Source organism: Orycteropus afer, unplaced genomic scaffold, assembly GCF_000298275.1.
Source record: "Orycteropus afer afer isolate SDZICR_OR568_19922 unplaced genomic scaffold, OryAfe1.0 scaffold00040, whole genome shotgun sequence".
Classification (NCBI taxonomy): Eukaryota; Metazoa; Chordata; class Mammalia; order Tubulidentata; family Orycteropodidae; genus Orycteropus; species Orycteropus afer.
Genome location: NW_006921627.1, coordinates 3,221,682 through 3,240,849, shown reverse-complemented (window position 1 = coordinate 3,240,849; position 19,168 = coordinate 3,221,682). Strand labels below are relative to the sequence as shown.

General features: G+C 42.7%; 1 protein-coding gene across 1 annotated transcript in view; it reads right to left on the bottom strand.

The window, feature by feature from the left end:
- Positions 1–19,168, bottom strand: part of CACNA2D4 (calcium voltage-gated channel auxiliary subunit alpha2delta 4) — a 162,810-nt gene that overhangs the window by 139,690 nt on the left and 3,952 nt on the right. Inside the window, exons 2-6 of the mRNA XM_007937030.2 lie at positions 10,589–10,670; positions 8,434–8,550; positions 5,250–5,309; positions 3,115–3,277; positions 2,115–2,246 (exon numbers count right to left, since the gene is read on the bottom strand). Coding sequence (XP_007935221.2) covers positions 2,115–2,246; positions 3,115–3,277; positions 5,250–5,309; positions 8,434–8,550; positions 10,589–10,670 — 554 coding nt within the window. The remainder of the gene's footprint in view (positions 1–2,114; positions 2,247–3,114; positions 3,278–5,249; positions 5,310–8,433; positions 8,551–10,588; positions 10,671–19,168) is intronic.

Here is a 19,168-nt window from a genome sequence, read left to right as displayed (position 1 = left end):
AAAAAAAAAAAAAAGAATATATAAAAACCATCTACATATAAAGGGAAAAGGAAATAAAAAAAAGAAAACTTTTCAAGAGAAAAAAGGCAAAAGGCATAATAGATATTTCACAGAAGAGGAAGTACAACTTACAAACATGAAGAGGTGCTCAGCTTCACAACTGATGAGGGAAATGAGAAGCCAGACCACAACAAGATGCCATTTGATACTTAAATATTATTAGCAAATATTTTTAAAAATATAATACCAAGGGTAGAAAGAATGTAGACCAATAGGCTCTCTTTTCATTGCTGATGGGAATACAATTGGTACAAGCATTTTGGAAAATAATTGGCCTTTTCTTGTCAAAGTTGAACACTCATATATTTGAGGACCTACAACTCCACTGCTAGGTATATACCCATTCAAGAGAAACTCTTCTAATGTGTCTCAGAAGACATGTATATGAATGTTCACAGAAACATTGTTCGTAAAAGGAAAAAAAAAAAACATCACTGCTGTGGAGTCAATTCAACTCGTAGTGACCCCTCCTTGGGTTTCCAAGGCGGTATCTCTATGGAAGTAGATCAGCCAATCTTCCTTCTGAAAACTGGCTGGTGGGTTTGAACCACCAGCTTTCTGGTTAGCAGTCAAATGCTTTAAGCACTACGCCACCCAAAACTGGAAACAACCCAAATGGGATCAGAATAGGTAAACTGGGATATATTTACCCCGAAGAATATTATACAGTAACAATCATGACAAAATATGTGACAACCTAGATGTACCTTTGTGGTGATACTGATTTTGAAAAAGCAAGTTCTAAAAGTCTGTATACAAAACCAGATTTAAAAATTCTTAAAATAAGGAAAGCAAAACAATATATTGTTTAGGCAGACATAGAAATGAGATAAAACTAAACAGTCAAAAAAATTCCTAATAGAGTGATAAGCTTAAAGTTCAGGGTAGATGTTACCTGGTCATTTCAGGGAGTGGGAAATCAGGGCAGAGGGGCAGGATAGAGGAGGTACACCTACGTAGATACATTATTGGTAGTATTCTAGGTCTAGTCTTGGTAGTGTGTAAACAGACATTCATTATATTATAAATGAAATAAAATAGCCTGCATGAACTAATGGGGATACCGTTCATGAACCAAGGTTTATGGTCAATCCAACACTGTCTACCCCAAGGTCAATATTTATATATAGACGTTGGGTGTGTGTGTGCACCTAAGCACCAAAATGAGAAATAGCTCCTCTCTACTCACACTGATGAGCTTACACCCGGATTGTGCTGTCTGCACACTACTCGATTTCTCTGGAAGTCCTGAAGTGGCATGAATGTTTTTAGGAATTGCATGTGTTTTTCCTCGAGAAAACTTGAAGGATATGTAAACAGTCCTTAGGCTTTTGAGGGGCTGCAACATGCAAGAGGGATCAACTTATTCATTAAGACTCCAGAGAACAGAAATAGAACAATGGCTGGTTGTAGATTCTGACTGAGAAACATAAGGAGGAGCAGGCTGGTAATGGAAAGTCTGTGAGCTCTGGGGCCACTCTGCACCCAAGACAGGGATTTTCTGGACAGTGTGCTAAAACAACAACAACAACAAATGGTTGGGGTGCTATATGGAAGTGAGCTATTTAAAATGGGAAGGAAAAGGGACAGAACTCATGCCAGGTTTGTGGTAGATGTTTTTTTATTTTCTATTTTACTGTTGAACAAGGGAGCCATCCCTCCTCTCTTTATTAGGTTGGCCACTAGCCACATGGTAGCCTCTAACATTTCCTACATTGCTGTTGAACATTTCAAGTTAGTATATCTCCTTTCTCCAATTAGAATATAAATTTCTTAAGATAAAGAATTGTTTTTTCCTCCTTTGCACAGACCTCTCTCCCATAATGCTTTCTGCAGGGAAGGAGCTCCACATCCAGTTTCCATGGAGTTTGATGGTTTCCTTCATTCTTTCACCAGCTATTTATTGAGGGGTGTCAAAGTATAAGTTGGAGGTACTTTTTGGCAGGGGGTCTATTTATTGGGGGTCTGAGTGCCAGGGCCCCTTCAATGCACTATTGTCTTATTCCCAAAGAAGCAGCACAGAGGATCCTGGAGTTGCTACCCAATGTCCTTACCTGGATAGATCCTGAAGAATCCCGTGGAACTGCCAAAATATTGCCAGCTCAGTGTTGGATCTCTCTGGAAGTTCTCCACAAAAACAGGGTTCAAGGCTTCAGACATGTAGACTCCATTTAAAATATCAGGGTCTGAAGGATAAGATTATAGGAGAATCTTCAGGGGAAACTAGCACACTCAACACACACACACACACACACACACAGAGCTACTTCCAGCAGTGATGTAGTTTAGAATTTCCCCCTATATGTCATTTGGAAAGCCATACTCACACCCTGTAATCCAAGTTTCTCTCAGCCCAGGCTTGTGTAGAATTATTATTTTTTCATCTCTAATATAGGAGGTTGAGGACATAGTTAATCATGAAAAGCCACCAGAACCTGAATTGTACACGTAAAAACTGTTGAATTTGAAAATGTTTATATATATATAGTTGTTGTTGTTATGTGCCCTCGAGTTGGACCTGACTCATAGTAACCCCTCCCTGGGTTTCCAAGGTAGTGTCACTATGGAAGTAGATTGTCCAACCTTCCTTCCGAGGAGTGGCTGGTGGGTTTGAACCACTAGCCTTCTGGTTAGCAGTCAAGTGCCTTAGATACTATGCTACCAGAGCTCTGTATACGTATATGTATATGTATATGTATATGTATATGTATATGTATATGTATATGTATATATATCACTGCCATCGAGTCGTTTCCACTAATAATGACCCCTCCTTGGGTTTCCAAGGCAGTATCACTATGGAAGTAGATTGGCCAATCTTCCTTATGAGGAGTGGCTGGTGGGTTTGAACCACCAGCTTTCTGGTTAGCAGTCAAATGCCTTAGGCACTATACCACCAGGGCTCACTCTCTTTCTCTCTCTCTCTCTCTCTCGCTCTCTCTCGCTCTCTCTCTTTCTCTATACACACACACATACAACCTGCACTATCCTCCATAATCTCTGAAACAGTTGAGAAGGCATACTAGGTGGCAAAGTGGGGATGGCAGGAGCTACCTTTGTTGTACACATTGGTGGGCAGCTGCACACTGCTGATGGAGGTGTTCACTTTCAGGTTGCTGAAGTGTGCATTGGACTCCAGGACAAACTTAGCTCCCAGTTCCACATAGTTGCCATTCTCGTCCTTCTCATTGATCAGGACTGAGTTATAGTAGTCAAACTAGGTACGGAGGGGATGAGCCAGACAGAGATATCCCAGACAGAAAGGACATGCAGAGTAAGAGAAAAAAAAATGGCACAGGTCAGAGGACTCAGACGTGAGAGACAGGGATCAGGGATCAGATGGACTGACAGTGTCTTACAAGTGATGCCAGTGGAGAATTCAGGCAATGATCCGGATGGTTCAGGGGCAAATGTGTTTCCAGATAATCGGAACAGATGGTTTATTTGACTGGTTTTTGGTGTGAATTGTTCAGATTATTGTTTTGCGACTCCGTTTTATTTAGTGTGTATAGACACAGGCAGAGATGGGGACAGAGACAGCCAGATCTATATTCAAGGAGAGAAAAGGAGACAAAGACAGCTGCATCAGCACCATCAGTTTCTTTCAGGTTGGGCAGGTTCCTTGAGACCCAAAATGGAGCCTGAGAGATGGCTCTTTAACAAACAGCCACTGTTCTGGGCCTCAGTTTCAGTCCGGGCAGGGTCTGTGATGCTCCATGTCCCCTCTGTGGAGCCTGGAGTCTGCTGTGTCTCATACAGTGTCAGGAGTGCTTGAAGTACTACTCATGGAGCCAGAATCAGACCCTCTTCCCTGCTCCCTCCTACCATCACCTGGTCCAGGACTTGGACAGCCCCTACCAGGGTGATTGCTGCAACACCGCACCTTACTTACCCCCACCTCTGATCCTGTACACCTAGCTCATCTTCCAACATTGCTGCCAGCATTAGCTTTCTAGAGCACAAACCCAGTTGGGTTCTCCCCTCACAGACCCTTCCTTATTTACCATTTCCTGCTGAATAAAGACCAGATGCTCTACCCTGCCATTCAGAGTCTCCCACTGTGTGTCCACTTTCCTTTTTAAGGTCATTTTCTGCTTCACCATCACTCTGGACACACAAAGTTGACCATTTACTGTTTCCTCAACCAGACTTCTCTTTTCTAATTTCAATGTCATTTTCTCCCCTCAGTCTATAAACTTCCTCACACCTTGTTGTGGTTGTCAGCTGCTATCGAGTCCAATCTCATCTCAGGAGCCCCCATGCCCAGGGAAACAAAACACTGGCTGGTGATGTGCTATCCCCATGATTGGTTGAGGATCAGACCATTGTATTTTATTGACTGATTTTCAGAAGTAGATCGCTTGACCTTTCTCCCTAGTCTGTCTTAGTCTGACAGCTCCTCTGAAACCTGCTCAGCATCACAGCAACATACAACCCTCCGCAGACACGTGGTGGCTGCACATAATGTACATTGGCCAGAAACTGAACCTGGGTCTCTTGCAGAATTCTACCACTGCATCACCAACACTTCCTTTCTCTGTGCCTACCAAACCAAAAACCAAACTCACTGTGGTCAAGTTGGATCCAACTCATAGCGACCCCTCCTTGGGTTTCTGAGGCGGTAGCACTACGGAAGTAGTTTGCCCAACCTCCAAATTCTCCTGCAATCTCAGGCCCAGCCCTACCATCACCCTTTCAGCAAATATTTCTGTATGTTTCTCCCCTACCTTATTCTGTATTCTCATACCACTCTGTTTACCTGTTTTGTGGCCTTGTTTCATGCTTTATACTAAAATTATTTGCTCTGTGTGTCTTGAAGACAAGAATATGTCTCACTCATTTATCTTGTTATCTACATAGAGGCTAGCACGTTGCTTTGCCTATAAGACATTGAACAATAAATGTCTATCACACCAGTGGATGGTCATTCTATGCTCCCTGCCATAGTTCTTGGTAGTTGTCTCTCCTACCTGGTCCATAAATCCCTTCCCAAAGGATTTGAAAGTATTTCAAAAAGCAAACTATTGTAGGTTCACACAAATCCTGTGTATATTTAAAGTGAGGGCTGAACTGTCATGTACCTCCATACCCCTCCATATCACACCCTTAGTGGCCTTGGCTCTGTGTTGGGGTTGGGGACTTAGTCATTACACCCTCCCAGCACCAGCTCTGGACACAAGAAGACTTACCACCAGAGAAGCGTTGAATTCATGGTTCAGGTCAGCCTCCTCCGCAGCTTCCACCAGCCTCTGAGAGACACAAAGAGGAGAATAAGTAGTCAAGGGAAGTAAGGGTGGGGGGTGGGGTGCAGCTCCTCAGAAATCAAAGACCTGAACTCCTGTTCTGGCTTTGTCAGTGGGCAAGTCACTAAAGCCTCTGGGCCTCTATTTATACAACTGCAAATTGAGTAGAATAATCCTTACCTCCCTGCTCCCAGCCCCATTTAAGTTGTGATGAAGAAACTCCACAGAGCAAAAATTTTTTCAGTAGTGCTTTGCAGGAAATTTCCCCTCAAACACACTCATAGATGGTTCTGTGGCCCAGAGAGAACCACTCAGCAGGGAGCAGGGAGCCATTGCACTTTTGAGGCTGTGAGAAGGAAGCAGTGGGATTGGAGACCTCTGCTTTCTGCTCTAGTGTCCCAGGCCCTGCAGGTACAGTGGTGCATTTCTGCCTCTCAATGTCTGTGCTTGACCCAGAGAAGCTGTTTAAACAGTTTGCTGATTGAAGGAGGCAGGTACTGTAGGTGGCAGGAGTGTGGGAGGTTAAAGTCCCCCTGCAGTGAGGTGTGATTCAGGGGCCCAGGATGAACTCTTGAGCCCCCACTTATCTGCTTATTGGTCCTGATGCTTGAGATTCCCTGTCCCTAAGCCTGAAGGGGTTCTTGTGTACTACAAACAATTAATATGCTTAGCTGCTAAGTGAAAGACTGGCGGTTTGAGTCCACCCAGAGGTTCCTCATACGAAAGGTTTGGCAATGTGCTTCTGGAAAATCAGCTGAAAATCACTGAAATTTGGGGAACACAGTTGTACTCTGACACACATGGGGTCACAAGAGTCGGAATCGTCAATGATAACTGGTTTAAGCCTGAAGAAAAGAAGCTGCAAATTCTAATGCATGGGGAAGAAAGCTCAGGACCTGTGTTTGACACTGGATCCCTCATAGATGGGGGTTTTGATGGAGGAGGTGGACAGGCAGAGGCAGCTTAACGCACAGTTTTGGCCTGAACTGGCCAGTGTTAGACCCTGTAAGGCTGATGCTTGCCTCACCTCTCACTGTAGTCATACCCTCACCCCTTGGTGCTGGCTTCAGCCCTCATCTTCCCCACATAGCACATCACCCTGTCCCGTCTTCTCTCTCAAGACCACTGGTTCTCAGTTGTCCATAGTTCTGGGCTCCCCCAAGGATGTGGTTGGTTTTCGGGGTCCTTTCAGGGACAATAATGGTCTTGAGGTGGGGACTTTCTCTCTAACCACACAATATTTACTGGTTTGCAGCAACCTGGTCCCTGTGGGCATCCTGAGGAGACATTTCCTACACAGTGAAGGCAACACATTCAGGGTCTACAGGCCAAGCCAGGGCTGGTGGGTGTCCAGTGATGGAATCACCTGGACACCAGGCTAGGCTCACTCATGGTGGGCACCTCAGCTGCCTGAGTGGCCACCAGAGCTCTTGGGTGCCATGAAAATTAAAATTAAAGAACACCAATCCCACTGTCATTAAGTCAATTCTATCCCTATGGGGAATAGAACTGCCCCATAGGATTTCCAAGACTGTAATCTTTGCAGAAGTGGACTGCCACATCTTTCTCCCACGGAGCAGATGGTTGGTTTGGGTTAGTAGCCAAGTGCTTAACTGATATGCTATCAGAACTCCTTAGATGCCATGAAATAAGGGTCTTTATAGTGGAAAGGGAAAGGGGGAAATAGGGAAAGAGGGAGGGGGGAGAGGAGAAAAGGGAGGAAGCTGTTAATTGATTGTTCTCCATCCAGCTATACTCTAATCTATCCATCCATTCATTTAGTGAGTAATTCCTAAGTCTTCATTCCATACACTGCACAGTACTAGTAACTAAATAACCAGCAACTAGTTTCCATTGAGTCAATTCCAACTCATGGTGACCCTATATGTGTCAGAATAGAACTGTGCTCCATAGAATTTTTAAAAGCTGTTCTGGTTATCTAGCACCGCTCTGACAGGAATATACCACAAATGGGATGCACTTTAACAAACAGGAGTTTATCCTTACAATTTGGAGGCTTTAAGTCCAAGTGCCAGGCTCTAGGGGCTGGGTGAAAGCCCCTCAGCCTTGGGCTTCAGCTCTGCCTCCAGCTCCCTGCCCACTGAAGCTGGAGGCATTTCTTCACTCAGACAGCTGCTGGCTGCTGAGACAGAGAAACCCAAGGTTGACAGGTAAAAAGGCACAGTCCCAATTTACCAAACCACACAGCAGGCCATTGATTTAAGTCCATTGTAAGTCCCACAGTCGGCAGAGCATGGCAGGCTGCTGAACAAGGACATGGTACATGCAGGGTCCAAGTATGCCATAGGCTAGAGACCATTCCCAAGGCTTCTGGTTATATACAGGAAGCAGACCACATCCCTAAGGCAGCTACTCAGGTGCTTGTGGTAGACCCCACCATGGAGGTGATTACCAGTCTCATCATGGGGAATAACTACCACAAGCTGCCCAGCCACTCAACCACGCCTAGCCAAGTTGACACACAAACTGAGCTACCACAAAAGCTGAATTTTTGGAAGTAGATTGCCAGGACTTTCTTCCAAGGCACCTCTGGGTGGATTCAAATCTCTTGGTTAACAGTCAAACTTGTTAACTATTTGGACTACCTGGAGACTCCAGTAACCAAATAAAAACTTGTAATTGGAGCTCTGGTGGCAAATGGTTAAGCACTCAGCTGTTAACTGAAAGGGCAGTGGTTTGAAAGTACCAGTGGCACTATAGGAGAAAAGACCTGGCCATCTGCTCCTGTAAAAATTTCAGTCTAGGAAACTCTATGGGGCAGTTCTACTCTGACCTATAGGGTTGCTGTGGGTCACTGTTGACTCCAAGGCACACACCAACAGACAACAACTGAGTCTTTCTTAATACTGTATGGTGATCCCACTGTATTTGACATCATTACCCTTAAGGTAGAGCTGAAATCCCAGCTCCCCTCATCCCACTTGCTTCCCATCATTCCTCTTTTACAATGTTGAGCAAAGATCCTTTTGGCTAATGGATATATAAGGCACAAGCCTTGAAAGGTAGATCATGTGGGTGAGAGGATGAAAGACTGTGCCATCAGTGAAGGTCAGTTCTCTGTCCTGGGGGCTGAGATAAGCCTTCTCCCAGGTTAAGGAACCTGGATTACCTTGACAGCTTCCACTTTCCTCCGCAGCATGTTCTCCATGTCCTCTGAGAACTTCCTCACCAGTGCCAAGCCGTCCACCTCCTTGATCTTCAGACTGGACTCTACATCCTTATATTTCTGCTCCAAGGAAAGTGGGAGACATAGACATGTATCATTTTGTGCCACATTGTTTAGCACTTGATTACACATAGTCTCCATCCTATGGGCACTCACACAACTAAAGTCTTGTTTACTTAGCTAGAGGCAAGGAGAGGCTCTCTCCTTGCATAATCTCCCCCTAGTAATTTTTATCAAATATCTTCTATGTTTTGAGTACACTGAACTCATTATGATTCATACCCTTAACAGAGGCATAAAGTGAAGCTCAGAGAGGTCAATGACCTTGACCAAGATTAAACCCCAAACTCCAAACCAAATTTACTGCTGTTGAGTCAGATCCAACTCATAGCAACCCCTCCTTGGGTCTCTGAGGTGGTATCACTACAAAAGTAGATTGTCCAACCTTCCTTCTGAGGAGGGGCTGGTGGGTTTGAACCACCAGACTTCTGGTTAGCAGTCAAATGCCTTAGGTACCTATGCTACCACACAGTCAGATAGGTCTCCCAGACTTCCACACCTATGTTCTTTGTGTTTCCCTGGAGTCTGCTCACCCAATTGTGAAACCACCCTGAACATCACTTCATCTTTTCCTGATGCATCAGAAGGCAGATCTTGATATCAGTGTGTCCCTGGCCAACCAATGTCACTCTCAATGAAGCAAGTAATGAGGACAGCTGCCTGACAAACTGCTGGTGAGCCCAGGGGAGTCAGGAGACCTGGATTCAAGTTTCCTGTCTGGGCCCACATGAGACAATCTATCTGAGTGTGTTTGTAATGAGTGTCCAATGTCCCAGCTCTGCAACCTATTGGTTGTGTGCCTTTGACAAGTCACTCTATCCTTCAGTTCCTTCACCTGTAAAATGTGACATTTGTATAACATTTTAGAAAATGCTTTTGCCCAAAAGAACCACATAATTACTGCTGCATCTTTACCACCTGGGGTTGGAAGGATCAAATGAGAAAGCCAAATGAAGCAGTGCCTTGCAACATAGGAGTGTGGCAGGGTGGAAGATGGGATATGAGCTATCACTGCTACCACAGCCTATGGAAAGGCCATTCCTGTGGGGCCCAGTATGAGGAGCAGGCCCACCCTGTGTTCCTCCCACTTCCTCCAGCTTGAGGACCTAGGGGCTGTGGGGAAGGGAGAAGAAGAAAGGACTGCAGTGTGGTTCCATGAAGGTGTAAAAGCCTGAGATTTACTCTTGACATCATTTACAAATTGGAGAAGATGATACTCATCTCACAGAGTTGTGAGAATTGAATCATGAATATAAAGCTCTTAGCCAGTGATGATAATAAAAAAGAATGGCAAGAGGGTCATGAGTATTAGAGAAAAAGGAAGTTGTTTACAATCTGTTAAGAGGACAGGCTAACTGTAGCTCTGCACATAAAATAATGAACAATTACAGTGTTAAAAGGGAGAGGAAGACTGGAGCCTTGTCTCTCCTTTGCAAGTTGCTTCTTGCCCAGGACCCCAACAGTGGGCTCAGACCTCTGCTAAAGCACTATGTGGGCACGGGCTGTGGCCGGAGGTCCTGGAAACTGAGGTATGGGAAGGCCTCCCTACATAGACGGCCACAGACTAGCCCCAGACTTGCTTCTCCAGCAGCTCCTCTGGAAGGCCCTGCACACTGCCTCTGAAGCTCCTATTACCCAGCCTGCCTTCCTTCCCTCTCCCTTTCACAAGGGGTGGCCCTGCATCCCATCTGTTCACTCCTGTTCCCTCTCCCCCATATTCTTCACTGGTGCCACCACTGGGAAAGCTCTTGTATATCTAATTCCATATTGATGTGTGCTTCTCAGAACATCTGAGCTAACACAACATTCTTAGCCTCTCCACTGCACTGATTCTCTGACCCCCTTCGTGACTCGGGCAAGTTGCTCACATTCCTGGGTCTCAGTTTTCTCATCTGAAAATGAGGGGCTTGTATTAGATGATGTCCAATGCAATGACATTTGGGGATTTGTGACCCTGCTGTCTACCAGAAAGGTGTCCCTAGATAACAGCCCTCTGATCACCCCATGAACTGCTTTGGCCTGAGAAGGGGTTACTGACCTTCTGAAGCAAGAGAGAGCCTGAGTATTTGGTCACAGTGTTATACAGGTCCCCACCGAAGGTATCTGCCCACAGCTTCACTCTGCCAGGAGACAAAAGTACATGTGTATACTCACACATACAGACATACACAGGTTAGCCTGAATTATCTAGTTATTCATTTATGTGAATACGCACAAGCACACACACACACACACACATCGTACATACAAGGATTCATACATATACACAGATATACATGCATACACATGGATATACACCCAGAAGTAACACACACAGAACTGCTGATCCTCCTGTCCCTAAATCTGCAACCCTGGCCAGTGCAGGAGACCAAGAAGAGATACCGGGGCTCGGCAGCTGCATGGCCTGTGGGTGGACCTCCACGCGGTGAGCACCCTTGGCTGTATCTCCTTTGCAGGCCATGGAACAGGTGTTGATGAGCCCAGAATCACAGTGAACTCTGAACGCCCCAGGGCTCTGGGTTGTGAATGGAGAATGGAAAGGAGAGAAGGAGAGAAGAGGCTCTGGACAGGTTCAAACTAGGGCAGGAGGACCCCCAAGGACAGAAACAGCTTGGCCACAGCTGCAGCTTCTCGACAATTCACTGGCTGCAGTGTTTCCCTCCTCATTTCCACTGTGGCCACTGGAGTCCTCTGCTGAAACCTCAGAGGTAGGGTGAGACAAGGAGGCCGAGGGCAGGACAGGCAAGGAGGCGTGAGACAGCTGAGTGGGGAAGCTCTGACCTCCCATCCTTCTCCTAGAAGGGCACTGGGTCCCCACTTCTGTGGCAGGCTGGAGGAGTCCTGGGAGCAGGCAAACAGGATAACACTGAGCCTCTCCATAAAGAGAAAGAGTCATTTGCCTGTGTGATCATTTCCTTCACATATATCGGCATCATTCATTCATTCACCCATTATTTATTGAGGTTTTACTATTTGTCAGGGTTTATTGAGGTTTTACTATTTTTACTAGTGCTCAGCTGCTAAAAGAAAGGTTGATAGTTTGAACCCACCCAGTAGCTCCACGGGAGAAAGACTTGGTGATTTGCTTCCTGTAAGGATTATAATCAAGAAAATCCTATGACATCTGTCACATGGAGTGGCTATGAGCTGGAATCAACTTGATGGCACGTAACTGATGCCATGGTTAAGCACTTAGTTGCTAACCTAAAACCAGAAAAAAAAAAAAAAAAAAAAACCCAAACTCACTGCCATTGAGTTGATTCCAACTCATAGTGACCCCCATTGGGTTTCCAAGGTGCTAAATCTTTATGAAAGTAGATTGCCCAGTCTTCCTTCTGTGGAGTGGCCAGCAGGCTTGAACCACCAACGTTCTGGTTAGCAGTCAAAATGCCTTAGGCACTATGCAACCAGAGCTCCTTGGCTGCTAACCTAAAGATCAGCAATTCAAACCTATCAGTCGCTCTGTGGGAGAAAGATGTGGCAGATTGCTTCCGTAAAGAAATCCTTGGAAATCCTATGGGCAGTTCTACCCTGTCCAATAGAGTTGCTATGAGTTGGAATCGACTCAATGGCAATGAGTTTGGTTTTGGTTTAATGAAAACAACACTATGTCCTGGGTATTGTGCACAGTGCTGAAGCCACATCACAGTGTACATGTTTGTAAACCCCTCAGTTAGTGGGATATCCCTTCACATACAGATAGCATAATACAGGCTTGAGGTGTCATGGGAATACAGAGAAAGGGTGCAAATTAAGCCTGGGGAGGGTTAGTGGTGGTGAGGGAAATCTTCCTGCAGGAAGTGGGATCTGAGTTCAGTGCTAGAGTTTAGCCTGGCAAATAGATTTGGAAGAAATTCTAGGCAGAGAATTCAAGTTCTAGGTACAAAGAGCTTGGAGAAGTCAAAGATGACTTCCAGCTTGCATGGTTGGGCTAATAGCAATGTCACTGAATAAAATCAAGAGTATCAGGAAGAACAGGGGGAGCAAGTTTGGCAGCAGGATAAGGAGATGAGTACAGCTTAGGATATGTTGAATATGATATTTGCATTACAGGTCTGATGAGTACAGTGGGGCAGGTTGTATACTGCACAGTTTTGAAAAGCACCAATAGCATTGGGTCTATATGAATTTAAAAGCTTTCAGGATGTTCAGATAGAATCATCCATAGACAATGACCAAAATGTTGTTGGTTTGAACCGACAGCTGCTCTGTGGGAGCAAGATGAGGCAGTCTGCTTCCATAAAGATTTGCAGCCTTGGAAGCCCTATAGGGCAGTTCTACTCTGTCCTACAGAGTTGCTGTGAGCCAGAACTGATTCAATGGCAGTGGGTTTTTGTGTGAGCCTGATGGGCAGAAGCCAGGGCTGGAAATAATTTGTATATGGATGAGAGTTGAAATTATGAGGGTAGATGGGATCTCTCAGGGGGAGTGTATCATTTAAGATCTAGGAGTGGTTGACAAAACCTTGGGAACACCAACAATTTCTGGGGCAGGAAGAGGAAAAGGAGCATTAAGGAAGAGAGAGAGGTGTATAAGAACAGGGAGAGCACAATGTTATGGAAGTCAAAGCATCAAGATTCAAGAAAAGGGGAGAGGTTAATGTCACAAGCCACAGAGTTCAGGGAGATGAGGCCAGAAATACCTACTGGATTAGGCAATAGTGGGAGACCTTGAGAACAAATGTAGAGGGAATGGAAATATAGGTGTGTAGTAGAGGCTAAAAGGGTGGTGGGAGGTCCCTACTGGATTAGGCAATAGTGGGAGACCTTGAGAACAAATGTAGAGGGAATGGAAATATAGGTGTGTAGTAGAGGCTAAAAGGGTGGCGGGAGGTCCCTACTGGATTAGGCAATAGTGGGACACCTTGAGAACAAATGTAGAGGGAATGGAAATATAGGTGTGTAGTAGAGGCTAAAAGGGTGGCGGGAGGTCAGGGAGTGGCTGGACACGAGAGGAATGAAAGATCTTTGCAGGGGAAAAGATTTAAAAGGATTCAGTAGGAAAGGGAGACTGAAGACATAGGATAAGAGAGGAGGGTTGGGAGACAAGGGCCTGGGTGGAGGTCTGGGTCCAAGAGGGTGGGTGGACAATAGAGATGTGAGCATGTTTATAGGCTGTTGATCTCAGCCAGCTCTTTGGGTTTCCTATGTGGCTGGTCCACAATTTGGTCCACCTCAATGAAGGTCTGGATTCCAGATGTTTGTACCTGGTACTCAGCCTTCCTGGACCTCAACTTCTACTATTAATTGGCAGATGCCCTGGGAATGAAAATTATTCTGGACAACTCCCTTGGCAGTTTTATAGGCTGACAGTGGGTGCAATGGGAAAGTGCAGGACAGACTGACTTTAGTTCAAATTCCAGTATTTTTGTTTACTTGCTGTATGGACTTAGGGAAGTCACCTAACCTCTCTGAGTCACTACTTCCTCAACTATAAAATAGAAAAGTATTAATGACCCCACTGAATTGAGTGAGTTAAAGATATCATCTGTAAAGTACCTCCCACAATACCAGTCATATAAAAAATAGGGGTTAGACAGTTCAATGGGAATGGGCTGCCCACATCCACTGCTCAACAAAGTTAACACAAACAGTATGCATTTCTGGGCTCTCCTGTATCCACTTCTGTTAAGGCATGCAGCTGACAGTTGGCTCTAATAGTAGCCTGACTGTCATGCGGGGCTTGAGTGGCTGGACTTAGATATAGGACAAGTAGTTAGCAACTTCAGTCTAGGGGAGACAGCCTGGATGCTGTGACAGTCTGCTCCTCACACATATTGGCAATTTCTTTAACAGGACCACCAGATCTAAGGACTATAAACAAACAATCCCAAATAGACAAAGTGTGGGATATACATACAATGGACTATTATTCAGCCATAAAGTGGAATGAAGGACTGATGTGTGAAACAATGTGGATAAATCTTGAAAACTTTATACTATATAGGACTTCAGTCAAGATGGCAGAATAGGCAGACAAGCTACACAGACCCTCTGCAACAAAGCAATGAGAAACCAGTTGAAACTGATGATCCCTGAACCCTGAGCTTTGATGGCAAAGATAAAGAAGTGGATTAAATACCCACCAGTGGAAGAACCTGAATGAAAACAGTGAGTGAGAAGATAAACACAGCTGCGGACTGCCCTGAGGGCACAAGCATTTTGAATATTTCCCAGTAGCAACGCATGAATCAGCTCTGCTCACTAAAGACTGCATGGGCAAGGACTGCATGGGTGTGTCTGACAACCAGAAAGGAAAACAGCAAAGAAGAAGACAAATAGACCTGTGGAGTGCAGAGGCTGTCCTGAGAGTGCAGCTATTTTGAAATATTCACAAGCAGCAGGCAAGACCATTTTGAATATATGCAAGTGGTGTTCTTCCTAAACTGTGATATAGGAGGGGGATCCACTTGCTGAAGACAGGACAGACAGGCAGCTTCACTGGAGGCTGAAGACTGGGAAGGTGCAATATTCCCCTTGTTACTCTTATACCCCACATACTGTTGGTGAACAGAGATATGGCCATCCCCTGCCTCCACCCATCTTCTTGACTGGCAGAAATTCCATCCAGGTCTATGATCTGTGCCCTGACAGAGTCTGAGTACTGTGTCCCTCCCCCTATAGTTTTTTTTTTTTTAATTATTCTTTTTATCTTCCTCTTTTTTATTTTTTCACTTGTCCCTGGTTCATGTTTTTTTTTTTGTTTGTTTGTTTGTTTTTACAATTGTTCCTGTTTGTTTATGCAGTTTGGATGTTTTGTTCTCTTGTTTTTATTATTTTGGTTTTTTGTATTTTTATTTTTGTCTGACTGCATGGAAGACAGCAACTGTTCCAACAAAACCCAAATATACCTGCACCTCCTGCAGCCCCACCCACTGAGTGAGGCCCAGTGCTTGCCTTTGCACCAACTGACCAACAATAGACAACAGCCAATACCAGCTCAACTCACCCTCAACTATTGCTTATAAATAGCTAACAGAGATCTGTATACACACTCTCATTCTCTTTCACACATCAAGCATAAAATAACAACAGCACAATGTCTCATAGACAACAGACCATCACAGTCCACACAAAGAAGCAAGATAAAATAGTACAAACAAGGGTTCAGGATACAAACCCAGAAAACATCTCTGAGGAAGAAGCAGCATTAGAACTCCTTGATAAGGAATGCAAAAGACTTATATTTGGGTACCTTGAATGGATTGAGAGACAGATCAAGGAAAACACTGACAAAATTAAGGAAAACACAGACAAAACTCTACAGAAATTCAGGAAAACAATACAAGAACAAATCGACAAAATAAACAAAAAATAGAAATGATACAGAAACAACAAATAGAAATCCAGAAGATTAATACTAAGATTTCAGAAATAAATAACATAGTGAAGGGACAAAGGACTAGAATTGAATCAATGGAAGATAGAATTAATGAGATTGAAGACAAAAACCTCAATATTACTTTGATAAGGGATCAATCAGACAAAAGATCAAAACAAAATGTAGAAATCCTAGGATTCATGTGGAATAACCTTGTTAGAATAATAACAAGAGGAATAATCCATTATTAATTCCAGAATAGGAAGAGACAAATAAAACCACAGAGAAAACTGTCAAAGACTTGTTGGAAGAGAATTTCCCTAATATGATGAAAGATGAGAATATATCCATTCAATAAGTTCAATGAACCTCAAACAGGATAGACCCCAAAAGAAAATCTCCAAGAGATAACATAATCAAACTCACTAAAACCAAAGACAAAGAAAGAATCCTGAAAGCAGCATGGGAAAAATTAAAAGTTACCTATAAAGGGCAACCAATAAGACTAAGGTCTGATTTCTCAGCAGAAACCATGCAGGTGAGAAGGCAATGGGGTGATATATATAAAACTCTGAAAGAAAAAAATCTCCAACCAAGAATTATATACTCAGCAAAATTATTCCTCAAATATGAACGTGAAATTGGAAGATTTCTAGATAAGCAGAAATTAAGGGGATTTGTTAAAACCATACCAACCTTGTAAGAGATGTTAAAAGGAGTCCTTCTGATAGAGAACCAACAACAGCAAAGAACAGCTGATGATTAATACACATGATGACATAACTCAGAAACCAACACAGTTACAGAAATATCTAAAGTAAAATAAGCTTACAAGACTGTAAACAGAGAACCAGAGATATCAGTTGGTAAATAAGGACAACTACAAACCAAACAGAAGGAATAAATAGTGTAGTTATAGAATTTCTAAATGGTGAGGATATCGAGACAATTGTGAGATAGGACAGACAGTTTAAAACTTGGGAAGAAAATAATAAATCACAGGATAACCTCAAAAAATAAATAAGTAAAAATAAACCTCCACATCAAAATAAAACGACAAACACAAATATTTAGCAAATACTAAAACAATAGCCACAAAGAAGATGATAACTTGATTCATAAACAAAATGAGCTCAGCACAGAAAATGATATGAAACAAAGAAATCAGCAACTCTATGAAAAAAACATATAGCAGAATAATATCAATAAATTCATACTTGTCCATAATTACACTGAATATCAATGAATTAAATGCACCACTCAAGAGATGAAGAGTTGCAGTCTAGATAAGAAAACATGACCCATCAATATGCTGTCTACAAGAGACTCACCTTAAACACAAAGACAAAAATAGATTAAAAATCAAAAGTTGGAAAAAGATACACCAAGCAAATGGCAATCAAAAAAGGCAGGAGTGGCAATAATAATTTCTGATAAAATAGACTTTAAGACAAAAACTACCATAAGAGACAAGGAAGGATATCATGTCCTTTCAATTAAAGGGTCAATTGGAAAAGAGGACATAACCATAATAAATATCTTAATGTACCCAATGAAAGGACCCAAAACACATAAAGCAGACTTTAACAGAATTGAAAAGACAAATAGATGACTCCACAGTAACAGTAGGAGGCTTTAATACACCACTTTTGATAAGAGTTGGAACAATTGGAAAGAAACTCAATAAAGATGCATAAGAACTAAACAATACGATCAATGGACTTGACCTTATAGATATCTATAAAGCACTCTACCATGTTATTACAGCAAAATATACATTCATTTCCGGCACACATGGAACATTCTTCAGGACAGACCATATGTTAAGCCACAAAGCAAGCCTCAATAAATTTAAAAACATTGAAATACTGCAAAGTATCTTCTCAGATCACAATACTATAAAATTAGAAATCAACACTAGAAAGACCAATGGAAAATGAGCCAATGCATGGAAACTGAATAGCCCCTACTTTAAAACGACTGGGTCATAGAATAAATAAAAAATGAAAATAAATCATTTGATTCCTTGAATCAAATGAGAATAAAAACACAAATACCAAAATCTTTGGGACACAGCAAAAGCAATAATCAGAGTGCAATTTATAGCAATAGATGCACACGTCAAAAAGGAAGAAAGAGCCAAAGTCAACACTTTAACCCAGTGTCACCAACAATTAGAAAAAGAGCAGCAGCAATAATAATAATAATAATAATAATAATGATTTGAGTAAAAATAAATGAAGCAGAAACTAGAAAGACAATAGAAAAAATCAATCTTTGAAAAGATTAATAAATTGACAAACCACTAGCAAACTTAACAAAGGAAAACAAGGAGGAGATGCAAATAACTTGAATAAGAAATGGAATGAGTGATGTCACAGCAACCAACAGAAATGAAAAAGAATAATATCAGGACACTATGAAGAATTGTTCTCCAACAAATTTGAAAACCTAGAAGAAATGGATAGATTTCTAGAAACACATTACTCACCTAAACTAACACGGAGTGAAGTAGAAACTCTGAACAGATCCTTAACAAAAGAAGAAACTGAACAGGTCATAAAAAAATTAGCAACAGAAAAAAAGTCCTGGCCCAGATGGTCTTACTGGAGAGTTCTACCAATCATTCAGGGAAGAGCTGACACCAATCCTACTCAAACTATTCCAGAACATAGAAAAGGATGGAATCCTCCCACATTTTATGAAGCAAGTATGTTGTTGTTGCTGTTGTTATGTGCCATTGAGTCGGATCTGACTCACAGTGACCCCTCTTTGGGTTTCTGAGGTGGTATCACTATAGAAGTAGATTGCCCCATCTTCCTTCCGAGGAGTGGCTGGTGGGTTTGAACCGCCAGCCAAGTATAATAACCCTGATACCAAAAGAAGCCAAAGACACCACTAGAAAGGAAAACTACAGACCAATATCCCTTATGAATTTAGATGCAAAAATCTTCAATAAAAGCCTAGCCAATAGACTCCAATAACATATAAAAAATAATAATACATCATGACAAAGTGGGATTCATACCAGGTATGCAAGGATGATTTAACATTAGAAAAACAATCAACATCATCCATCACACATGTAAAATAAAGGAAAAGAACCACATGATCATATCAATCAAAGCAGAAAAGGCATTTGATAAAATCTAACACCCATTCCTGATAAAAACTCTCAGAAAAACAGGAATAGAAGGGAAATTCCTCAACATGATAAAGGGCATACATGAGAAACCAACAGCCAACATTATTCTTAATGGAGAGAGCCTGAAAACATTCCCTGGTTGTGGAAAAAAAA